This window comes from Pelophylax lessonae, assembly GCF_965119305.1.
Source record: "Pelophylax lessonae genome assembly, chromosome: 4".
NCBI lineage: Eukaryota > Metazoa > Chordata > Amphibia > Anura > Ranidae > Pelophylax > Pelophylax lessonae.
This window is the reverse complement of record NC_138771.1, coordinates 659,394,867-659,416,334: the sequence shown is the minus strand read 5'-3', so window position 1 is coordinate 659,416,334 and position 21,468 is coordinate 659,394,867. Positions and strand designations below refer to the sequence as shown.

At 42.3% G+C, this 21,468-nt stretch overlaps 1 protein-coding gene across 1 annotated transcript in view; it reads right to left on the bottom strand.

The window, feature by feature from the left end:
• LOC309553066 (E3 ubiquitin/ISG15 ligase TRIM25-like) overlaps window positions 1-15,700 on the bottom strand; it is a gene marked incomplete at both ends in the record, with an annotated part of 77,990 nt that extends 62,290 nt beyond the window's left edge. Inside the window, one exon of the mRNA XM_082253965.1 lies at window positions 14,519-15,700. Coding sequence (XP_082110091.1) covers window positions 14,519-15,700 — 1,182 coding nt within the window. The remainder of the gene's footprint in view (window positions 1-14,518) is intronic.
• Between the last annotated feature and the right edge of the window lie 5,768 nt (window positions 15,701-21,468).

Sequence of the window (21,468 nt, the reverse complement as noted above, 5' to 3'; positions counted from 1 at the left end):
CGTCGAACACGGACATCTAGGTGTTCGCTCAACCCTAGTCTTAGGTCTTCTTTGTCGCATCTTCCTCTTTATGATGCGCCAAATGTTTTCTATGGGTGAAAGGTCTGGACTGCAGGCTGGCCATTTCAGTACCCGGATCCTTCTTCTACGCAGCCATGATGTTGTAATTGATGCAGTATGTGGTCTGGCATTGTCATGTTGGAAAATTCAAGGTCTTCCCTGAAAGAGACGACGTCTGGATGGGAGCATTTGTTATTCTAGAACTTGGATATACCTTTCAGCATTGATGGTGCTTTTCCAGATATGTAAGCTGCCTGTGCCACATGCACTCATGCAACCCCATACCATCAGAGATGCAGGCTTCTGAAGTGAGCGCTGATAACAACTTGGGTTGTCCTTGTCCTCTTTAGTCGGATGACATGGCGTCCCAGTTTTCCAAAAAGAACTTCAAATTTTGATTCGTGTGACCACAGAACAGTTTTCCACTTTGCCGCAGTCCATTTTAAATGAGCCTTGACCCAGAGAAAACGCCTGCACTTCTGGATCATGTTTAGATATAGCTTATCTTTTGGCCTATAGAGTTTTAGCCGGCAACTGCGAATGGCACGGTGGATTGTGTTCACCAAGAATGTTTTCGAAGTATTCCTGAGCCCATGTTGTGATTTCCATTACACTAGCATTCCTGTATGTGATGCAGTGCCGTCTAAGGGCCCGAAGAACACGGGCATCCAGTATGGTTTTCCGGCCTTGACCCTTAAACACAGAGATTGTTCCAGATTCTCTGAATCTTTGGATGCTATTATGCACTGTAGATGATGAGAACTTCAAACTCTTTGCAATTTTTCTCTGAGAAACTCCTTTCTGATATTGCTCCACTATTTTTCACCACAGCATTGGGGGAATTGGTGATCCTCTGCCCATCTTGACTTCTGAGAGACACTGCCACTCTGAGAGGCTCTTTTTATAGCCAATTATGTTGCCAATTGACCTAATAAGTTGTAAATTGGTCCTCCAGATGTTCCTTATATGTACATTTAACGTTTCCGGCCACTTATTGCTACCTGTCCCAATTTTTATGGAATGTGTAGCTCTCATGGAATCCAAAATGAGCCAATATTTGGCATGACATTTCAAAAAGTCTCACTTTCAACATTTGATAGGTTATCTATATTATATTGTGAATAAAATATAAGATTATGAGATTTGTAAATTAGTCCATTCCTTTTTTACTCACAATTTGTGGAATTTTGGAATTGGGTTTGTATCTACAAATTCAGGAAATAATTATTTAAGTCAGTGTATTTATTTCTATCATTTTTATTTTAAGCCGAAAGGCTGAAGATACTGTTGTATATCGACTGCTTAAATAATCAGTATTGCTGACTTGATTAATCATGTAAACTTCCTAACAACTCAAAACGGTACAAAGATGAGATAATGTTTACTCTGCCACCACCCACTTCCATGGAAAAACTCTCACCTTCAGTGTTAAATGTGAATGTTATAAAAGGTCAGATGCATATGGTACATCATAAATTGATTTAATCAGTCCCATGATTGACTTCATCAGTCCTCTGATTGACTTCATCAGTCACCTTGGTCTCCTGATGGAGTCAATTAATGATGTAATGCGTTGGGCAGAGCTCTGAGGGCTGACAGCATTCAGAGTGAAGAGGAGAGAGTGCGTTTCCAGCAACAGAGAGATTTCCTAGGAAGTTGGTAGTGGTACAGTGAACATTATCTCATCTTTGTACATCTCCAAGAGCAGTTGGATGATCCTCTCAAAGAAAAGTGGAATATTGGATTTTAATTGATGTTTCATTTCACATATACGAATATTGTAGCACACTACAACTTATCTGTACATAGTTTGACAGAAAAGGTCAAAATCAGGAAAGACTCTGGATCCAAACTCCGCTGCATCCACTGGGTGAGGTCAATAACCAGATTTGATCAATGACATCACTTGAGATTCCCAGTGCTATATTTAGTTTACTGCGGCTGCAAATCTGTCATTTAGGGGTGGGAGAGCAGCTTGTACATATTGGCGAGCAAAGTTTTATGTTGATTACCTCTCTTAACGCCATGCTTGATGCCCTGATTGATAATGGATTTACTTCAGGGACATGAATAAACTTGTTTTTAACAGCTGATAAATATAAGTTTGTGTTTTACACCAATGAAAATCAGCACAAGAGAAATATTTAGGTTTAATGTGAATTGCCCTTGTGCTGGCTCTCATGGTGGACATCTGAGGTCCTCTGCCCTTCCTCCCATACCTCATAGCCATAATCTTCTGATGCTGTGGGGGGTTAATACCAGCACTGGATCTGTAACAGGCCCACCCTTTCTACCACAAAAACAACTGGTTACTGTCCACACCTGTAACTGGTCTCTGCAGCAAGGAGCATTGGAAGGGCGATGCATATAACAAGACAAACAAATTTCCAAGCTCTTCTTACCGACCAATCTGCGACCAACCAAATTGACCTGTCCAACAGTACGTGTTAAAAACAGGGGTTTAGTTGCACACATTTGTAAATACATGCGTAAGCCACAGAGCCCCGTCAAGGCACCCCATTATCTGTGGTCCTAACTCTAAATTCTGTGAGTCTCCAACAATGGAAGCACATGCATTTAATGGACAGGTGTAGGACAGATATACCTGAAGGGAGACCACCCCTTCTTAACCACTTTACCACTAGAGCATTTTGCTGTCTTACGTCTGGGCCACTTTTTGCGATTCGGCGCTGTGCGACTTTAACTGACAATTGCGCGGTCGTGCGACGCCATACCCAAACGAAATTGACGTCCTTTTTTTCCCACAAACAGAGCTTTCTTTTGGTGGTATTTGATCACCTGTGCGATTTTTACTTTTTGCGCTATAAACAAAAAAAAAGCGTTTATTTTGAAAAAATAACAATATTTTTAACATTTTTTTATATGAAATTCCCCCCAAAAAAGATGTAAAAACCAATTTTTTTTAAAATTTTTGGCCAATTTGTTTTCTGCTACCCATGTTTGGTAAAAAAAAATCGCAATAAGCGTATTTTGATTGGTTTGCGCAAAAGTTATTGCGTTTACTATCAAAGGGAAAGATTTATGTCATTTTTGGTGTTTTTTTTTTTAACGAGTAATGGCGGCGATCTGCGATTTATTTTGCGGGACTGCGACATTGCGGCGGACAGATCGGACCCTTGACTGACATTTTTGACACTTTTGGACACTTTTGGGGGTACCAGTGACATTACTACAATAATCAGTGCAATAAATATGCACTGTTCCTGTAAAAATGACACTGGCAGGGAAGGGGTTAATTTTATTGGAGAGGGAGGGGTTAATGTATGCCTGGTGCTTACTAACGTGTGGGGGGGGAGGTGACTGTGTGAGACAGGGACAGATCGGATGTCCAGCTATGCTGAACACTCCGATCTGTCACTCCCTGTCACTGAGGAGATCCGCCCGCTTGTGTTTACACAGGCGGGCGGATCTCCACACTAGATCCCCGACGATCGGGGCAGCTCCTATCCCTGGCCCAAATCCCGCTGTGAATGAAAACACCTCCGCCTACAGGGGAGGAGTCTGGCGACGTAGGTCTACGTCGTCAGACGGGATCGTGCCACTTTGCCGCAGTACTATTCCAGTACTCAGTGGTAAAGTGGTTAAAGGCACATGGGCACACTGAACATCCTGCCTATAGCACAATGGCAGCAAAGATGTCAGTGCGTTGCCTGGTCAATATAATCTATAACAAAAACAACTGGTTCCACCCTTTCTACCCCCTCTTCCCTTTATTGTATCTAAAATTAAGCTTCCATTAATGAGAAGTGATCTGTGAATGGAGGAGATAAACATTTCATTCATCTGCCAATCTTTCATTCATAAAAACACTTTTAGTTATGAAAGCTATAGTACAGCTTCTCTGAATAGAGGAAAATTGTTGGCTTAGTTAAGACTCATGGCACGGGAAAATTACAGCTGTGGAGTATGGGAGAGGAGCAGAAGACTTCACATTTCCACTATGACAGCCTGTACCAGCAGAAGGGACAAGTCACATTAAATCTAAGTAACTTCCCTTCTGCTAATTTTCTAAAAGTAATTTCCAAATGTTTTGCTGTTTTTTTTTACCTTTGCCTATGTGTGGGAATGGATAAGGGGTATTAGAGATGAGGTTCAGGTTCCATGCCACAATGAGTTTAACGGGTAGCACCCTCCTAGATAGGCTGCTAGGATGTTAGGTAAATTTAGTTATGGCTCCTCTGTAATCATTGAAGCAGCTGTTGATTTCTCTCTCACACTCACACACTTTCTGGAAGCTTATGGAACATAGGGAGGGTAGAGTCATATAGGTAGCTCCCTGGGAGGGGGGGGGGGGGGGGCTTAGTAGTTGGCTGGAGAAGCTGATAAATAGTATGAGCTCCAACATAGCAGGATCTTCCTTTTGAATGGATTCTACCAATCTGGAGAAGATTCTAAGGCAAGTTGCTGCTCCTAAAGGTCCCAGCTGTGGCATATGTCCCATATGTGCCATTTTTACATATATTATGTTGTATTGTCTTGGAGAGGTACAGTTTGATATTGTGGGTTACCCTTTGTGCGGTGTGCCTTTGAGCCACTTGATGGCGCTAGTCTCCGACCTGGCAGCCTAGTATTTATATGAGGTTTCATTACCAATTAAATAATATAAATATGTTTATATGTTTTTTATTGCCCATTTTTTCAAATAGTACAGCGTTTGAAAGTTGGCTTATAGTTTGTTATTTGGACGGAGATAGAATAACCATTTTTGTAAGTGGTTAATTACTATTTTCATGTTCCCATCCGGTTCCTGGAACGCATCTTTGTTGATGTCCGGATTCTGGGGTGTTTGTTATTCTTTTTATCAACATATCCGGTCCCTGGAACGCACTAAGGCAGGGAACCTCAAACTACAGCCCTCCAGCTGTTGCGGAACTACACATCCCATGAGGCATTGTAAAACCCTGACATTCACAGACATGACTAGGCATGATGGGAATTGTAGTTCCTGAACAGCTGGAGGGCCATAGTTTGAAGACCCTTGTACTAAGGGAATGTTTGACTTCCGAGATTAGGCTATTTGCTCCGCCCACCTCCGGTGGTATAAAATCAGCATCGTCGCCGTAAGGTCACACCCCTTGATGACGTCACCTTATGATGAAACGCATCGGAAGGAGCCTACGGCGACGCTCGCTGCCACGAGGAGGAGACGCGGCAGCCATCTTTTTGGTGGTATACCCGAATGCAGACCGCAAGTAAGAGGAAAACCCCAATGCTGCTGAGAACCTGCTCACATGTAAGCCTTTAATTTAGTGTGTCCAATAAAGTGGTATTTACATAATACGCTATGAGGATACTTTCTTTTTGCTTTATCTGAGCTATTTATCTGTGGAGGAGATTTCACTTGCCAGTCCAGTGGAGGAGTCGTTTGACCAATATCTGAATGCTGTACAAGACCTTTGTAATGAGGGTCCTTGATTTTTGGTTAGAGGCAGTGTGTTTCTCTGGGCTCGGTGGCGGTTCTCCTAGCTTTCTCACACCTGTTTGTGGAGTGGACTATTTTATGCTGTGGATTTTCCTAAATCACATGGACTTGCTTATCTGCTATATACATTAAGATTAGCGCCACACCTTTATTTGTATCCAGCTGTGGCAGAGCTGGGGTTCCTGCACCTAAAGTTATCTTCAACTTCCTGAGACTTCACCTGAAGGATCTACTCTGCAAAGCCTCACTAGAAGGCATCTGGAGGAAGCTGAATGGTCACACCTTTTCCTTGGCCACCATGAGTACTGACCGTTCTACAAGATCCTGGTGAGTCTGTGCTATTGGGATGTCTGTGCCAAATAGTTCTTCTTCTATGGGGTCCTTACCTCTGGCCTTCCTTTATTCTCTAGTGGGGAACTGTATCCTGAAGTTTAGTGTTAGCAATTCTGTATATAGCCCTACAGATCAGACAGTGCACAGTTCATATGTGGCTTTCTCTGCTGCTTAACTGCAAACAGGAAACTTTATTCAGAGAAAAGGCTTTGAGTAAAACCATGCACCATTGCACAAAATACAGTTCTGTATTCCAACAACCCCTCTCAACAATTACTCCTTATATTAGTCCCATTTCAGATCTCAGTTCTATAAATCTGTTTCTCGTAAGTGGTCTTGTTAAAGCATCTGCAATAATATTATTCATTTCACAATACTTTAGCACAATTAAATGTTTTTCAACCAGATCATTAATGCAATGATGTCTGACATCAATATGACTTGTTCTTGCATTGATCTTCTCATTGGTGGCAAGTTTGATACATCCTTAATTGTCCTCATATAAGAATGTAGGCTGGGACATTGGCTCACCAAGATCTGCAAGCAATTGACATAACCACACATCTTATTGACTGGTATAGGCAGCAGCAATGTATTCTGCCTCTGTAGAAGACAAAACTACTGACATCTCCATTTTGCTGGACCAAGATATAGGATTGTTTCCAAACAAGGTTCAAACAACTGCAGACAGTTTTAGACCCCATTCAGACTAGCGCGACTTGTCAGGCGACTTGTCAGCCTGACAAGTCGCGGTCGGTTGCTCACCATTGAGTAGTACAGGACCCATTCTAATAGGAGCGACACAAGTCGCTCAGACTTAGAAAAAGGGTCCTGTACTACTTTGGGGCAACCTGTGAACCGTCACTTAGACTCAAGTCCTTCATTTGTTTGAGATACCTTATGAATCTCTTGATTGATGTCCAGTCTCTTTCATTTGGTTTACACATGCATCTACAACGAAGTGACATGACAGCTGAGATGCCAGGATGTGTAGTGGTTCTAATATATAGCAATGCCCAACTGTTTGTTTGAACTGATCATTAGTAGGAAGAAGGAAGAAGATCCTCATCCCCTTCTGATTTTAGATATGCTGTGTCTATGGGAGTACTTGCCGCTTTGGCTTCAGTCATGCCAAACTGCTAAAGCACTGCCTCAATTTTAGATATCTGATTTAACAAGAAGCTGCCATCTTCCTCATGCTGTACATTAATTCCTAGGTATTGTGTCACATCCCCAAGATCTGTAGTCTCAAAATGCTGGTTAAACACTGTGGTCAACTTTGTAACTTCCTCATCCTTTTAGTGAGGAAAAATCAAGTCATCTACATAGAGTATATTCATATATTCTAATCTACGCATTTTGAGTATAGACATGGGTCAGCTCTGCTTCATATGAATCTTTTGTCTAGCAAGACTTTGTTTATTTTTAGATTTCATGCTCAAGCTGATTGCTTGAGTCCTGTCCTATGCCCTGCCAGTGGTAATCACTGTCCTCTCTCCAATCAGCAATGACCCCTATCATCTCTCCTTCCGATGGTGTCCCCTGTCTACTCTCCAGCCGAGAATGACCCCTGTCCACTCTCCTTCCAGCTGTGACCCCTGTCCTCTCTCCTACTAGCAGTTACCCCTACCCTCACTCCTTTAAGTTGTGAACCCCTGTCTTCTCTTCTTCCAACGGTAACCTCTGTCCTCATTCCTGCCAGTGATGACCCCCTGTCCTCTAACCTTCCATTTGGGAACCCTGTCCACTCTCCTGCCAGTGAGGACCCCTGTCCTTTTTACTGCCAGCGGTGACCCCTGTCCTATGCCTTGCCACTGGTGACCCCTGTCCTCCCTCCTGCCAGCAGTGAACCCTGCCATCTCTTCTGCCAACAGTGACCCCTGTCAATTCTCCATCCAAAAATGAACCCTGTCCTTTCTTCTTCCATCGGTGACCCCAGTTCTCACTCCTTCCCCCCCTGTCCTTGGCTTACTTGACCCATTTTCTCTCTCCTACCAGCAGTTTCCCTTGTTCTCTCCCACCAATGGTGAGCCCTGTCCTATTTCCTGCTTATTATGACCCCTGTCCTCTTTCCTGCCAATGATGACCCCTGTCCTCTTTCCTGCCAATGATGACCCCTGTCCTCTTTCCTGTCAATGATGACCCCTGTCCTCTTTCATGCCAATGATGACCCCTGTCCTCTTTAATGCCAATGATGACCCCTGTCCTCTCTCCTGCCAGCAGTGACCTCTGTTCTCACTCCTTCCAGTGATGACCTCAGTCCTTGGCTTGCTTGACCCCTTTTCTCAGTCCTGCCAGCAGTGACCCCTGTCCCCTTTCCTACCAATGATAACCCCTGTCTCCTTTCCTGTCAATGATGACCCCTGTCCTCTTTCCTGTCAATGATGACCCCTGTCTTCTCTCCTGCCAGTGATGACCCCTGTCCTCTCTCCTGCCAGCAGTGACTCCTGTCCTCTCTCCTAGCAGCAGCAACCTTTTTAATTTCTCCTGCCAGCGGTAACTCCTGTCTTATGCCCTGCCAGTGGTGACACCTTTCCTCTCTCCTGCCAGCAGTGACCCCTGTCCTCTCTCCTGCCAGCAGTGACTTCTGTCATCTCTCCTGCCAACGCTGACCCATGTCCTCTCTCCTGCTAGTGGTGACCCCTGTCCTCTTTCCTGGCAGCAGTGACCCCTGTCTTCTCTCCTGCCAGCTGTGACTCTTGTCCTTTCCCCTACCAATGGTAATCCCTGTCCTCTTGCATGCTGACCGCAGTCCTTGGCTCACTTGACCCCAACATTGTCCCACCAGTGGTGACCTGTCCTATCAGTGCGACCACTGTCCTCTCTCCTTCGAAAAGTGACCTCTATCTTCTCTCCTGCCAGTCATGACCCCATCCTCTCTCGTGCCAGCAGTGACCGCTGTCCTCTCTCCCGCCAGCAGTGACTAGTGTTCTCTATCCTGCCTGTGCTGACCCTGTGACGGGGGTCACTTTGGGTGGGGGGCTTGTAGAACCCAGAATACCTTAGAGAGGTCGGGAAACTCCTTGTCCAGCTTCCCTGGCCTCTCCTATGTGTAAGTTACCCTGTGTCTATTAGGGGCACGGGGTGACCGAGAACCCCAGTCATGTCTGCACTAACCAGACTTACAGGAAAACCACACCGGACTCAGCATTTTGTGTTACCCCAGTTATCCTGGGTTCTATGTGTGGATTGTGTTGAAAGAATGAATGGGCTCTTTCACTTATGACAGTAATATATATATGAACAATATCCCTCAAAAAATATATTATGATACATTGGTTCGACCTTTTCAGGCTGCTTGTAGGAGTTTATCTCATAGACCATTAGATAGTTTGAGGTGGGGAGGGGTGGGGTTTGGTATTGTTAAGTGCCTGTATCCCATTGTTCTATTGTTTCTGTCTGTCTTGGCTCAACCTATTATGGGATGTTTATGTGTATGTGAATTAGCAGCTAGAGGGGGGGGGGATTATCCCAGAGTGAATACCTCTTTGTGCCTGTGTTTGAATAAACAGTCTTGTGCTTCTTACCACCCTACACTGATGCTCTGACAAGTGTTCTGGAATGCATCTGCACCCGGACATCCGGCTCGGACGCTATACCACCAACGCTGTATTGCATACCTAACTGAGTGGTTATTATCTTTATTTGAATAAAAGTTTATACATACTGCACTATGGAGTATCTATCTTCTGTATTTGGGGCCATTTGAGGGACCCTCCTGAGGCATTGAGGACACGCTTCTTCTACACATTCCAGGACCTAACGGATCCAGAGGGAACCCGCAGGACCATCCAATTTGCTGTACAGGCTTTATACCCCTTTATGGGGAGGGCATTGCGGTGAGTGCATTTCCTTAGGGGCACGGAATACCGCACCGAGCACAGCAAAGGGAAAAAGTATAACATCACATCTGATATGTCTTCTTGTTTTCACCACAGTCTCCCTATACATTTGATGTATGGGATTGCACGGATTCCCACTTGCACAGAAGCACCTTTCTAAGTGCGATTTATAAGATTTATAAGTGGTTATAGACACTATTGATATATTTATTAATTGCTTTTTTGCACATCTTGCACACCTTTGCAAGTTTTTGTGCTTATTGTCATATTGCACCACCTGTGCATTTACACTTATTTTACTTTTTATCTCTTTTGGTTATATTACCAGTGTGTAACATATATTGTATTTATCTTGACCCAAACTTATTTGATTTCACAGCATTTCACAGATTTCATTGATGCACATGTCACTTTATTGGTTTATATAAACATTGTGTGTCACGGGTGGGCACTAGCACTTTTATATCCATATTTACTTTATAATTTCATTTTATCATCATTATTATTTTTATTATATTTACTAATATTTATACCAGGTTTGAATATACTAATATACAGAGTCAACCATTTGCACATACTAAATTGAGTAGCGCCATTTACCCATACCAATACACTAAAACTCTCCCTGGCTTCTCACTCTGCTGAAAAGCTTCTGGGTAGGCAGCAACTCCCTTGCTTTATACATAATATATTTTTTCCTTTATATATTTTTTACTTTACATAATCTTTATTTTCCATTGCGCGGGATCACTTCACTACTAAGCTAAGGGATCTTGAATCGTGCTGGTACTAGGCAAGAGAAGCTTCTATGGCAGACAAACTCTTCTTGAGTATGGAGTCACAGGCCCCTTTCCTTGCTCGTCTTACCACTATCCTTTTACCCCTGTTCTTAGATCACTTGCCTACTTTTCTCTTTCCTGCCAGTAATGACTCCTGTCATCTCTCCTGCCAGCAGTGATCCCTGTCCTCTCTCCTTCCAGCAGTAACCCCTGTCATCTCTCTTGCCAGTGGTGACCCCTTTCCTTTCTCATGCCAGTAGCGACCCCTGTTCTCTCTCTAGTCAGCAGTGACTGCTTTCCTCTCTCCTGCCAGTGATGACTACTGTCCTCTCTCCTGCCAGTAGTGACCCCTGTTATCTCTTCTGCCGGTGATGACTCCTGTCCTCTGCCCTGCCAGTGGTGACCCCCTGTCCTCTCTTCTGCCAGCAGTTACCCCTGTCACCTCTCCTTCCAATGGTGACCCCTGTCCACTCTCCATCCAAGAATGACCCTTGTCCTCTCTCCTGCCACCAGAAACCCCTATCCTCTCTCCTTTCAGCAGTGACCCCTGTCCTCTCTTTTATCAACGGGGACACCTGCTGACCAGCTTTATGGATATGCTGATTTAATTTGCCAGCAGGACTTGGCACCTGCCCACAATGCCAAAGCTACCAATACCTGCTTTAATGATCATGGTATCACTGTGCTTGATTGGCTAGTAAACTTGTCTGACCTAACCCCATAAAGAATCTGTCTAGAGGAAGATGAGAGACACTAGACCCAACAATGCAGTCAAGCTGAAGGCCACTATGAAAGCAACCTGGGCTTCCATAACACCTCAGCAGTGCCACAGGCTGATTACCTCCATGCCACACCGCATTGATGCAGTAATTAATGCAAAAGGAGCCCTGACTTAATATTGGTATAGTGCATACTATACTGTACATAGACATACTTTTCAATAAGCCAACATTTCCTTTTTTTATTGGTCTTATGAAATATTCTAATTTTCTGAGATACTGAATTTTGGGTTTTTGCTGTAAGCCATATTCAAAAAATAAATGCTTGAAATATATTACTCTGTGTGTAAGGCATCTATATAAAATATATGAGTTTCACTTTTTGAATTGAATTACTGAAATAAATGAACTTTTTGGTGATATTTTAATTTTTTGAGATGCAACTGTATGTGATTGTTTCACCTTTAAGCTTGTATTTTGTAAACCTTTAAAAAAATTATTTGAAACAAAAAAGTAATCCAATAGAATTCTATTGGTGATCCATTTTATGGGGACACATTATATTAGGATACATTCTAAAAGGGTTCCAATAAAATTGCATTGGTGATCCAATCTATGGGGATAACATCTCTGACACAGATTTTTACATAAATTTTCATCTCTTTCATTCTATTCGTAGATCTATTATTCTTTTGTATTCTTTCACACAATAAAATGATCCATAAAACAAACTCATTGTAAATCTATTAATAATAAGGATTGAGACCGTCTACCAATTATAATCGTAGTCATACTGACTGATGAATCTTTGTCCAGCCCAGAGGCGGGGTAAAAAGACTTCACCCACTTGGTCCATTCAGGGTTAAGTGACAAGCCCCAATATACTTCCCTTCGCTGTTCTTCCAATATGTTTTTGCTCCATCAAAGCCCTCACTAAGTCCCCAGAGGCAACACCATTATTCCTGTGTAAGCTCTGACATAATCCAACATTTAGCCCACATGTGGGGACGCAGAGCTCCGACAGAGGAACGGAGCGGTGGGAGAGATCTATGAAGGGAAATATGGGTCAGGGGGTACATCCTAAGTGAACAAGTGACAGAGTGTCTTTTAGGCCAACTGGGGCCCCAAAGCAATGGGACATATTTGGGGCTCAAAAAAGGAAAGCACATCAAAAAAGCCAGATTGCTTCCCCCCAACAGGTAAACTACAGCAGTAGATGTTGCAGTTTTCACCCTTTTTTGCACCCCCTTCCTGTTAAAGCACCCAAGGCAGAAATCTCTTCTACTAAAACCTTAACCTTAAGAAATATTTGGGGTTCCCAGGCAATGTTACATTTTTCAGGCTTCTTGGCAATGTGACATATATGGACCTCAGGAATTGGGGCATATTTGGGGCCCCAGACAATGTGATATTTTTGGATGGGGTAATGGTACTTTAAAGGTGCCAATAAATATATAATGACGGAGAAAAAATCTTTTTTTGTAAAAAATACAAATAAATTTTATTGAAAAATACAAAGCAATACTTTTAAAACATATAAAAGCAACAAGAAAGCACTTGATTTTCATAATATTTTTCATTGTATGTAGAATGTTCACTTGTGAAAGATGTTCGTCAGACTCCTGAAGAAGCCATTTGAAGATGGTGAAACATGTTGAACAGACATAATCAAGTGCTTTCTTGTTGCTTGTATATGTTTTAAAAGTATTGCTTTTGTATTTTTCAATAAAATGTATTTGTATTTTTTACAAAAAATGATTTTTTCTCCTTCATTATATATTTATTGGCACCTTTAAAGTCCCATTACCCCATCCATTTGCTCTTGAATACTACTTAGGGATGTGGTGCATCTAATAAATTTACTCTGTAGCAATACATTCTTTATAAATGTGATATTTTTGTGTTCCTCAGATAATGTCACATATTTGGGGTCCCAGGGAATGTGACCTTTTTGGGCAACCGGCTTCTTATGGAGCGTTACAGAAAGATAAAGTAACATATTTACCCCCTATTCTCCTCTTCCCTTAAAGCGGAGTTCCGGCCTCCAATACCTTTTTTAACTAAAAATACCTCTATAATACTAATCCATCGCCCTTTACAGAACCGCTATTCTCATACTTACAAAGGTGTACAGTATTGGATTTTAGACAAAATCTTACTTTTAAAAACGCTGTTTGAGCGTGGCCATCTTGGATGTTGGCATCTGAAGCCACAGTGTAATCTGCTGTGTCCTTCTTCCTGATTCCAGGGAGGGTTCTGGGAGTTCTTCCTGATTCCAGCCTCCTGGGAGTGATGACAAACAGCTCCCAGGATGCAATGCAAAGGCGGAAGTGATGTCGGTGGCCGTGGCCACAAAGGGGGGGGGGGAGGAAGTACAATCAAAAATGCCCTGAAAATAAGGTAAAAAAAATTGAAAATGCCCAATTGTTGATCAGCATAGCGAGCACTCCAGGAATCACTAAAGTTGCAAAATAGGCCGGAACTCCACTTTAATACATCTCATCCTATTCAGCTCAAGCACAGTAGTGCAGAGTGTGAAACCCGGAGCAACCATCAGATGGTGTGGCTGTTAGCAGCACTGTGATGTATATTGCTATTCAGTGCGTTCTCCAGTCTAACCCTCTTTGGCTTCCTGTGTATTGTACATATTACCAGCCTAATGTATGACCTGTCTCTGTAGAATATTCCCATTGTCAGTAGATACTTCCTTATGACAATATTTAACCATACATGAAGTGAAGGGAAATTTTTCATCAAGGAACATGTCAGTGTAGTAGTTGGACCAATATTCTACCCAATCACAGAGATCAGCGACAGAGGGAAAAATCTCACTTATTATTATTTATATTCTATTAGTAGAAAAGTGTGCAAGGCCCCACCCACTGTTTTTATCCCATTGGCTGAATATCCCAACAGTCACATCTCTCCTCCCTGTGACATCACAAGTCTCTGGGTGGAGTTCCCACATATCTTTAAACAATCTCTATATACACATAACGCAGCATGGAGGGGCTCAGTGAAGGTGGTGGTGAAGGTGTAGAGGTGTCGGATCGGGTCACACAGATCATAAAAGGAGATCCACCCGGCCTCATAATCCAGATATATCCTGACTCTGTTACTGGGGATATTGGTGGGTAAGGGGATCCATTTACTGTCATGTATAACCCCACACTGATTACCTGACTTGTCCAAACCCCAGGACTTATTATTATTTCCAATCCATGACTGCTCTCCTCTCCTGTCTATACTGGGGTAACACATCCCGACTCTCCAGTCATTTGACCCCCCGACATCCACTTCCCAGTAATGTCTCCCTGAGAAGAAACTCTGACTGCTCAACACCTGAGACCAATCCTGAAATCTCTTTGGTGTTTTGGGGCGATTCTGGATTCTATCTGACTTGGAAACAGTTTTCCTGTCATCTGATATCTGTAGATTATTACCAGCAGTGTTTACATCCAGTAATATGTCTGCAGCTCCCTGTATATAGAAGTATACATTTACCTCTGTTATTATATCAGATAAACCTGTGTGTAATGTGTGTGATATCCCAGCCACATCCAGACCCCCTCCATCATGGAGGAGTTCCTCATGTCTCTCTCTGTCCTCATTATCTCCATCCTCAGTATCACACAAGTCACCTGTGTCTGATTCCTGTAAGACAGTCAGTGGATCCGTCATGTTACACAGCTCCTCAATGTGACGCATCTTCCTGGACAGCTCCTCCTTCTTTATTTCCAGATCCTGGATGGAGATGGAGATCCACTCTGCCCGCCCGGAGATCTCCCTCAGGATTCTCTTCTCCAGGTCTTCCAGACGTTTCCTGAGATCTCTAAACAGGGCAGTGACTCTCTCGGTGTCACCAGCTGCTTCTTCTTCTACTTTCCTCCTGTGCTCCTGCAAACTCTGGACTCTTTCCTCCGTCTCCTCTCTCTTTGTCAGAAGTCTCTGCAGAACATTCTTTAGTGTCTCCTTCTTCTTCTCAGAAGCCTCATCCAGTGACTCCATCTCATGTCCTTTATGGCCTCCAATCGCACAACAAGAAATACAGATACAGGTATTATCCTCAGTGCAGTAATACTCCAGGATCTTCTTATGGACGGAGCATTTCCTGCTCTCTATGGACAAGGTGGGGTCACATAAGATGTGTTCTGGGGACTTTTTGTGGACTCTCAGGTGTTTATCACACAGTGAAACCTCACAGTGTAGACAGGATCTAACAGCAGGTACAGGATAGTCCACACAGTAAGTACAGAACACCCCGGACTTCTCCTGAACTGGTTGAGCAGACAGGAAATTCTCCACTATGTTATGCAGTGTTAGGTTCCTGTGCAGTGCAGGTCGATCCGGAAACTTCTCTCTGCATTCAGGACAGGAATATCCTCCAGACCCCTCCTGTGTATCCAGCACACGATCAATACAGACCCGGCAGAAGTTGTGTCCACATTTCAGGTTTACGGGATCTGTATAAATGTTCAGACAGACGGAACATTCCAACTCAGCTCTCAGATCAGCAGACGCCATCACTGACTGAGGAGAAAAATAACAGTGAAAGTCTCTGACACTAGGGAAGAATGCAGTTGGGTTGGTTACATCCTCATACACAGGATGAGGCTGGGCCATATCTGTAATATTTGATCAGAGATCAGAGTACGAAGGAGGGAGGTTTTTCTTGCAGTAATAAAGATAATCCTATTACCCAACATTAGAAAAGAGATAAAGTTGAGTGCAGAGAAGAAACAGTGCACTGAGCTGAACGATGGACATGGCTGCATCGCAATGAAAAGGAGTGTAGAGTTTGGGTCCACTCACACTAAACACTGCACATGTATGCTACAACCCTTGTAACCCCCAAAATGTGCCTTAATTATTGTGCCAACACCCTGACATGCACAGAATGATGATGTATTTTTTAGATACAATTATTTAATTGGCGAATTGTATACTATAAGGTAATATCCAATATTGTGATGAAGCCACGGTTTGTTTTTCATTTTTCTGTACATAATATTTTTCAAATGGTTATTATTAACACATATAGGAGTTTATTGGTAGCTATTTTTTTTACCAGGTTCAGACCTGTAAATTACATCCTGATAAAGAGTAGGCACGGACGAACGGTTCAATAGGTTGTTAAGTCAATAGGCTGTTAAGATGTGAGGCCGGGAACAACAGCTGTCAGCTGAATGTAAAAAGAGAAAAAACGGCATGGATTTCCCCCAAAATTCATACCAGACCCGCCGAATGCCTACTCTGCCGGCTGACAGCTCGCTCGTCCGTTCCCCCTTTTCTGGCCTGCCAGGCTGTTTGCTTGCAGAAGGGCCTGGAATGGATTGTGGGGGGAACCCATGCCTTTTAAAAAAAAAATTGGAAAGGGGTTCCCTTTAAAGTTATACCAGACATGGAGGCATCTGTGTGGAAAATAAACTTTTTAGCATGGTGGGCTGCCAACACAGGTGCCTCGCTCAGCGCGGTTTTGAATCTCTGGAGAGCTACCTGTCTGGGAAGGGACTTCCTAGTGAAGTCTGTGAGGGGTTTAATGAGGGTGCTATACTCAGGGACGAACTTCCTATAATAGCCTACAGTCCCTAGAAAAGACATGAGTCTTGGTCTGGCGCTGGGGCCAGTTAGCAATCGCTTCCACCTATGGCCGAGGTACTGTACTTCGGCCCTGCCTACATAGCACTACATAGCACTTATCCATCTTGAAAGTGAGTACGGCCGCCTGAATTCGCTTCAGTACCATAGACAAGTGCTTCAGGTGGTCCTCCTATGTGCGGCTGTAGATGGCGATGTCATCTAAATACGCACATGCAAAGTCCTGATATACCTCTAGGAGTTGGTCAGCCATCCGATGAAAGGTAGCCGGGGCATTCTTTATCCCATAAGGCAAAACCCGAAACTGGTCTAGCCCAGTTAGGGTGACAAATGCTGACTTGGGAAAGGCCGCCGGGTCCAGGGGGATTTGCCAAAAACCTTTGCACAGGTCTATGGTAGTCAAGTAATTCCCCCAAGCCATGTGTTTGAGCAGTTAATCGATCCGGGGCATGGGGTAGGTGCCGTTGCCAGTCCTGTCATTAAGCTTCGGTACCAGCACTACCGGCGAAGCCCAGGGATTCTGGGAGGGCTCGATGACCCCTAGTTCCTTCATCTGCTGAATCTATTTCCATATACTATCTCTAACCTCTTTAGGGATATGGTAGGGTTGTTGCCATAGGGAGGTTTCTCCCTGGGTCTCCACTCAATGGACCGCAGCGGATGTGTACCCAGGTAAAGTGTAAAACATTTCCCGATATTCCTAAAGCAGTTTGGTGGCCTCAGGTTTCTGAACGTGGTCTATTTTTTCCCCTAGCCTGACCTGTTCTACAGTAGGCAGGGTACATACCACTGCCACGTCCTCTACTCGCTCAAAGTATGGTTTGAGCATGTTCACATGAAAGGATATCTGTATACTTTCATCTAAACATTTCCCTACAATATAGGTGGTATCACTTATCTGCTCCACTACCTTAAACGATCCCTGCCAGGTGGCCTGAAGCTTGTCCTTCTTAGATGGCTTCAGGGCTAGTACCTTTTGTCTAATCTCTAGGACCCTATCCCAGGCATCCCTATCATAGCACCGTTTCTGGTGTTGCTGAGCTGCCCGCAGGCTCTCTCTCATGGAATCGGTGAGCGCCTGCAACCTATCCCTCAACTCCAGAACGTATGGCATGATAGGGATCCCGCCCTCTACTGTGTTACGCTCCCAGTGCTCCCATATGAGGTCCAGGGATCCCCATACTTTTCTCCCATATAAGAGTTTGAAGTGGGAGAACCTGGTGGACGCCTGGGGCACTTCGCAGTAGACAAACAGGGGGTGGGGGAGAAACATTTCCCAGTACTGACAGGAGTCTGTGAATGCCTTGAGCATTTGTTTGAGCATGCCATTGAGAGGTGACCGTAATGTAGTGTAGGGTGAACTGACAGTGACTGCTATGGCAGGGTGACCGCTAAAGAGAAAAGCTAGTTTCTCTCAAGTCACTTTCGCTGCAGTAATATGGCTTCGCCCCTGTCAGCTTGCTTTTTGTCTGCAGGCGTCTATAGGGATTTTTTGAGCACATGTTTGGAGTCAGGCATGACATCTGAACATGTGTAATGGGGGGTATATATACACACACCCATGTATGTATAAATACACCTGCACATATATAGGTGTGAAAGGAGCAGAAAAAACTACTTGCGCTAATGAAATAATTAACACCAAGATAGTTACGCTTTTATCACACCTATATATGTCTAAGTGTATATATACATATAAGTATGTGTGTATATATACCACTATACACAAGTTCAGATGTTTTGCCTGCCTCCAAAGAACCCAAAAAAATGCCCAAAAAAACGCTAGCGTCAAAATATAGTGGTATATACACACACATACTTATATGCATTTTACACTTAGACATATATAGGTGTTATAGGAGCGTAACCATATTAGTGTAAATGATTTCATTAGCGCAAGCATATATTTCTGCTACTATCACACCTATATATGTCTAGGTGTATATATACATATAAGTATATGTGTATATATACCCGTATACACAAGTTCAGATGTTTTGCCTGCCTCCAAAGAACCCAAAAAAATGCCCAAAAAAACGCCCAGGTGTGTTGCTGCAGGCATTTTTTGGGGGTTTTTGGAGGCAGGCAAAACATCTGAACTTGTGTATACGGGTATATATACACACATACTTATATGTATATACACACCTAGACATATATAGGTGTGTTAGTAGCAGAAATATATGCTTGCGCTAATGAAATCATTTACACTAATATGGTTACGCTCCTATAACACCTATATATGTCCAAGTGTAAAATACATATAAGTATGTGTGTGTATATACCACTATACACAAGTTCAGATGTTTTGCCTGCCTCAAAAAACCTCCAAAAAAATGCCTGCAACAACACACCTGGGCGTTTTTTTTTTTTTTTTTGACGCTAGCGTTTTTTTGGGCATTTTTTTGGGTTCTTCGGAGGCAGGCAAAACATCTGAACTTGTGTATACGGGTATATATACACACATACTTATATGTATATACACACCTAGACATATATAGGTGTGATAGTAGCAGAAATATATGCTTGCGCTAATGAAATCATTTACACTAATATCTAAGTGTAAAATACATATAAGTATGTGTGTGTATATACCACTATACACAAGTTCAGATGTTTTGCCTGCCTCCAAAAACCCCAAAAAAATGCCTGCAACAACACACCTGGGCGTTTTTTTTTTTTTTTTTTTGACGCTAGCGTTTTTTTGGGCATTTTTTTGGGTTCTTTGGAGGCAGGCAAAGCATCTGAACTTGTGTTTAGTGGTATATACACACACATACTTATATGTATTTTTTTTTTATTTTTTTTATTTTTTCAATAATTGGCTCTCTATCAAAAATGACAATTTTTAAGAACTTTTTTTGTGTGATTTTGTGTCTGGGGGGTCTAAAAGGTGTACCTGTGAAGTTTCAGCTCTGTAGCATGTCCAGAACCATAAAAAAAAGATTGTTTGTATTAGGTAACTTATAGAACAGGTTAGTGGCTTCTCGCTTTTCACACCTTGCCGGTTTAGTAGCAGGCGTTTTTTTGGGCATTTTTTTGGGTTCTTTGGAGGCAGGCAAAACATCTGAACTTGTGTATAGTGGTATATATAGAACTAAGAACTTTTTTTGTGTGATTAATAGTCCCTGGGGTATGACCCAGAACCCTAAGCACTTTTTAGGGGCATTTATTGGGTTTTAGGGCTTCAAAATTGTGTTTTTTGATTACCTAAGTTCGGGTCCCATTGATTTCAATGGGGTTCTGAAATCCGGGCCGAACTTTCGGGAAGTTCGGATGTTCTGGCCGAACCGAACTTTTGAAAAGTTCGATCATCCCTAATACCAAGGTATCTTATCTGTGTGTGGGGCCATGAACCTTAGTCAGTATTTTCTATGCTTAAACCCATTTAAAAATAAGATTTACAGATACGTTATAATCTTATATGTAACATAATATTAACAATGAAATATATATATAATTAACATACATAGATATGTAGAAAACCGTTATATATTATAATTGTTTCATTCTTGATAACTGATATTGAGGACTTATCTCTGTATATCAAGAGAGGCTTCAGTAAACATTTGTAAACTGTAAGTTGTAGAAAGCATCATAAACTTTTGTTTAACCTTGCCAGGATCTAGAAGGTCTGAGATTGTAAGCTCTTTGTCAATATAAGGTTCATAGTTTATTTGTAGGTAAATAATGCTGTCATACTGAACCTAAGAGCAGCACAGTACTGCCATCTCTGGTGATTCACTACTACTAATTGAAGTTTTAGGTTAAAAAGTAAAATCCAATATATCTAAATAAGATATATTAAATATTAAAATGGTGTTGCCAGATTTAATCTTTATTCAGATACCTGGTGGATATTAAATGGACATGTAATAGATGAGAGTATGGATAAATTATTATGTTGTTTTATGATATTCTTAAATGGAGAAATCCTATAGTTTTAATATTCAATATTCTGGTCAACCAAGAGGTGTCACCCAATGACCTCACCAGTTAATGAATAAGATGTCACAACCAATGGGGATCATGTTACTCCCTCTGGGTTTAACTAAGGGTAATTTTAATAGTCCTTTGTTCTATACCATATAAATTGGAAAACTCAGATGAGAGAGGGACACATCACACATGACATTTGCCCATCATACATCACACATACAATACACACGCTACTACAGCTATGCATAGACTCATCTATACAGACTCCATTTTGCTCCATCATGTATCTGAAACTTGGAGGGACGCCAAACGAAACTCCTCCCTAATTGACCGCCATCTTGGAAAGGCAGCCATCTTAAGGACTCTGGTAACGACCATTCTAAGCTAGCAGCCATTTTAAATATGGTAAATATGCCTTGCTAATTATTTAATTATTATTCAATATTGTTTATGTACTTCCTTAAATGTTTTACATTTCATGCTTAAGGGTAACAAGAGTACAATCCCAGCCGTATAAACCATATGTAGATTTTTCTCTAAAAAGCTGATTTTTGTTTTTATAACATTTTTATTAATATCAGATTTAGCGCATATTGGCGTATTAGTCTCACGTTTTGCATAGCCTATTTTCACTTCATCTGCAGTGGAGTGACTATCAGACTGTGCATTGCGCAGACAATTGTGGTCTGATTATATAGAACATTCATTTATGGTTTATACTATACCTGAAGAAAACGTAATCTTGCTTTATTTTC